A 2,848-nucleotide genomic window follows, 5' to 3' on the forward strand; every position below is an offset into this window, starting at 1 on the left:
TCTTTACATTTTGGATATAGCTAGCTAGTTCAATATTTAAAATTTTAATTTAGAACATTCGACTAGTTTATTGATCATATGAACTTCATCATTAATTTTAAACCCTTATATAAAGGATAAATGCATTTATTTAAATCTATCTTTTGCACGTCCCCCACGTTCAAATTGAGTATTTTTTCCTCGAAAGCTCAATTTGTACAATATTTCATGAATAAATAGTACAAAATTAAACATGCATGGTAAATCATATTGAATGGCAGTAAATATCATTAAAGAAGAAATTCTATCGTGCCTTTTATTGTTTACCCAAAATATGGTTAAACTTTTCTCCTCCTATACATATATGATGTATAGAACATAACTTTGTCCACTCACTTGAGACCACCGATAAAACAAAATGAGCTTTAATAATTGAAGTCATGTATTGAAGAATCTAAGTTCATTATTATGTCTCTAGCTAGTTTTCTAAGCTAATATGTAAATGACTGGCCAACCTAGCCAGGTCTGTCCACCAAATTTGTATTTATATTGATTTTCGCATTAAAATACTTTCATATTGAATAAAGTTCAAAATTAAAATTTTTTTCTGTTCGAAATAAAAATTTAGATTAGTTGATCTATTTTTCAAAATAAATTTGTTAATATAATGAACAGATTGTTGAGATGTAATCAATTCGATTAATCAGATAAAAATAATTTTGTCAGGGAAAAGTAAAATAAACTGTTTGTTTTAATTTGCTTAATTCTTTTAGATTTGCATGGAACTTTATTTTCAAAATGTCCATCATCTACACCACTCACCAGATGGAACAGGCTAGTGCTATACCTTTTGAGCCAGAAAATAATAATAATAAAATGACGTCACAACTTCAAAAATTGGATCATTATCTTAAGAAGTTAATTGAATAAACATGTAAATATCTTGATCCGTTCAAATCACGTTATCATTCATTTATAAAAGTCATGTATCTATCGCACATTTCATATAAAAATATTTGCACACACATTAGTGCACGTCCATCTATATCATTTTTAGTATTTAGATAAATCAATTCAATACCTATATAAAATATTTTAATGTTTAATAATTTTAAAATTTTAGATGAAATGATTTAATTTGATTTCAAAACATAAAAAATAATAATAATAAATAATAATAAAATAAATAGTCTTGAAATTATGTCTCCTTACCATTAGTTGTGCAAGTGTCTATCTTTTGACGTAAAAAATAGTGTGATATGCACGTAAAAGTATTGAGAAAAAATTAAAATAAATTAATGTATATGCTAGTGTTCAGATAATGTGATATCAACAGTAACTGTACTGGCCATTGTACTGCCTAATTTTATATATGATGTACGGAGAAAATTTCTGCTCATGGAAAAGGAAAATGATGATTTTCCGTAAAGAAAAATGGAAGAAAGATGCGCGTGGCCATGAATTAGGGTTCATGTTATTGTCCAAAAATAGATCTCAAAAATGACCATCATCTTCTATTCATTATGCCTATAATCATTATTTTTTGTGGCATTCAGCAGCATGCCCCCGCCCTATCCCCTTCTCATATACTCTTCCTATATATACACACACTTCTGTAACAGTAATTGCACCTCAACTTCCATCAGGGCTCGTTTTGTCGTGATTTTCTCTTGAATTCTTAAGACTTCTGTAGCTAAACGAAAAGAAATACTTTCTTTTTTTCCTTTTTCTTTGAAGTGTGAACTTTAATATTTGCATCTTTCGTCAATGGCTGTTTCTGGATTCGAAGGATTTGAGAAGAGGCTTGAGTTAAACTTCTCCCACGATGATCCGGCGATAGGGATAGGTTTCCGGCAGCTGGATTTTCAGTCTCTTGAGAAAGTGTTGCATGCAGTGCAGTGCACAGTAGTATCAGCACTTGGAAATCAGTATTTTGATTCTTATGTTTTATCTGAATCTAGCCTGTTTGTATACCCTACAAAGATCATTATCAAAACATGTGGGACCACCCAGTTGTTGAAATCCATCCCTCCATTGCTACATCATGCTGCTTCAATGGACCTTAACATCTGTGCATGCAGATATACCAGAGGAAATTTCATTTTCCCTGAAGAACAACCTTATCCACATACAAGTTTTGAAGAAGAAATTGTTTATTTGGAAGAGAATTTGCCTGAAAATCTTTGCTGTAGAAAGGCTTCTGTGATGCCTTCAAAGTTATCTTCTCACTCATGGCATGTATTTTCAGCTTGTGACCAGTCTAAAATGGTGCTGCACAAGAGCCCATATGATGATCAGCTCTATACTTTGGAAGTTTGCATGACTGGGCTGGATAAGGTCCTGGCCCGGAAGTTTTTCCGATGTCCAAATAGTGGTAATGATGAATCACCTCATCTAAATTTACTTATTTAAATAAGTATTAAGATGTCATCTCACGTGCAAGCTAAAACACATTTGTTTAGACACGTGCACAACTTTTATAACCGAGTAGAATTCTGGTTCTTTGCATTCTCTTGAACTATACAAAATCATCTTGTTTAAAAGTTTAAAGTTAAATTAAAACAGGTAAAACCGGAGATTCTGTCGGAAAAGAGATGTCGGAATCAAGCCGTGTATGTGACATCAACCCTAATGCACTAATTTGTGAATTTGCATTTGATACTTGTGGGTATTCAATGAATGGCATTGATGGTGATCGTTATTCAACAATCCATGTTACGCCAGAGGATGGATTTAGTTACGCAAGCTTTGAGTGTGTGGCTTCAATTTACGACGATATTGTGGAGGTGTTGAACAAGGCGGTGCAAGTTTTTCGGCCAGCGACTGTGTCAGTGGCAACCACATGCACCAACCGTGAAGTGTGGATGCT

At 32.7% G+C, this 2,848-nt stretch overlaps 1 protein-coding gene across 1 annotated transcript in view; it reads left to right on the forward strand.

Annotated features, from left to right (window-relative positions):
* The first annotated feature begins 1,626 nt into the window (after nt 1–1,626).
* LOC111387162 (S-adenosylmethionine decarboxylase proenzyme 4-like) overlaps nt 1,627–2,848 on the forward strand; it is a 7,201-nt gene continuing 5,979 nt past the window's right edge. Inside the window, exons 1-2 of the mRNA XM_023011698.1 lie at nt 1,627–2,353; nt 2,545–2,845. Of these exons, the coding sequence (XP_022867466.1) occupies nt 1,747–2,353; nt 2,545–2,845 (908 nt within the window). The 5' untranslated portion in view covers nt 1,627–1,746. The remainder of the gene's footprint in view (nt 2,354–2,544; nt 2,846–2,848) is intronic.

Source organism: Olea europaea, unplaced genomic scaffold, assembly GCF_002742605.1.
Source record: "Olea europaea var. sylvestris unplaced genomic scaffold, O_europaea_v1 scaffold3927, whole genome shotgun sequence".
Taxonomy (NCBI): domain Eukaryota; kingdom Viridiplantae; phylum Streptophyta; class Magnoliopsida; order Lamiales; family Oleaceae; genus Olea; species Olea europaea.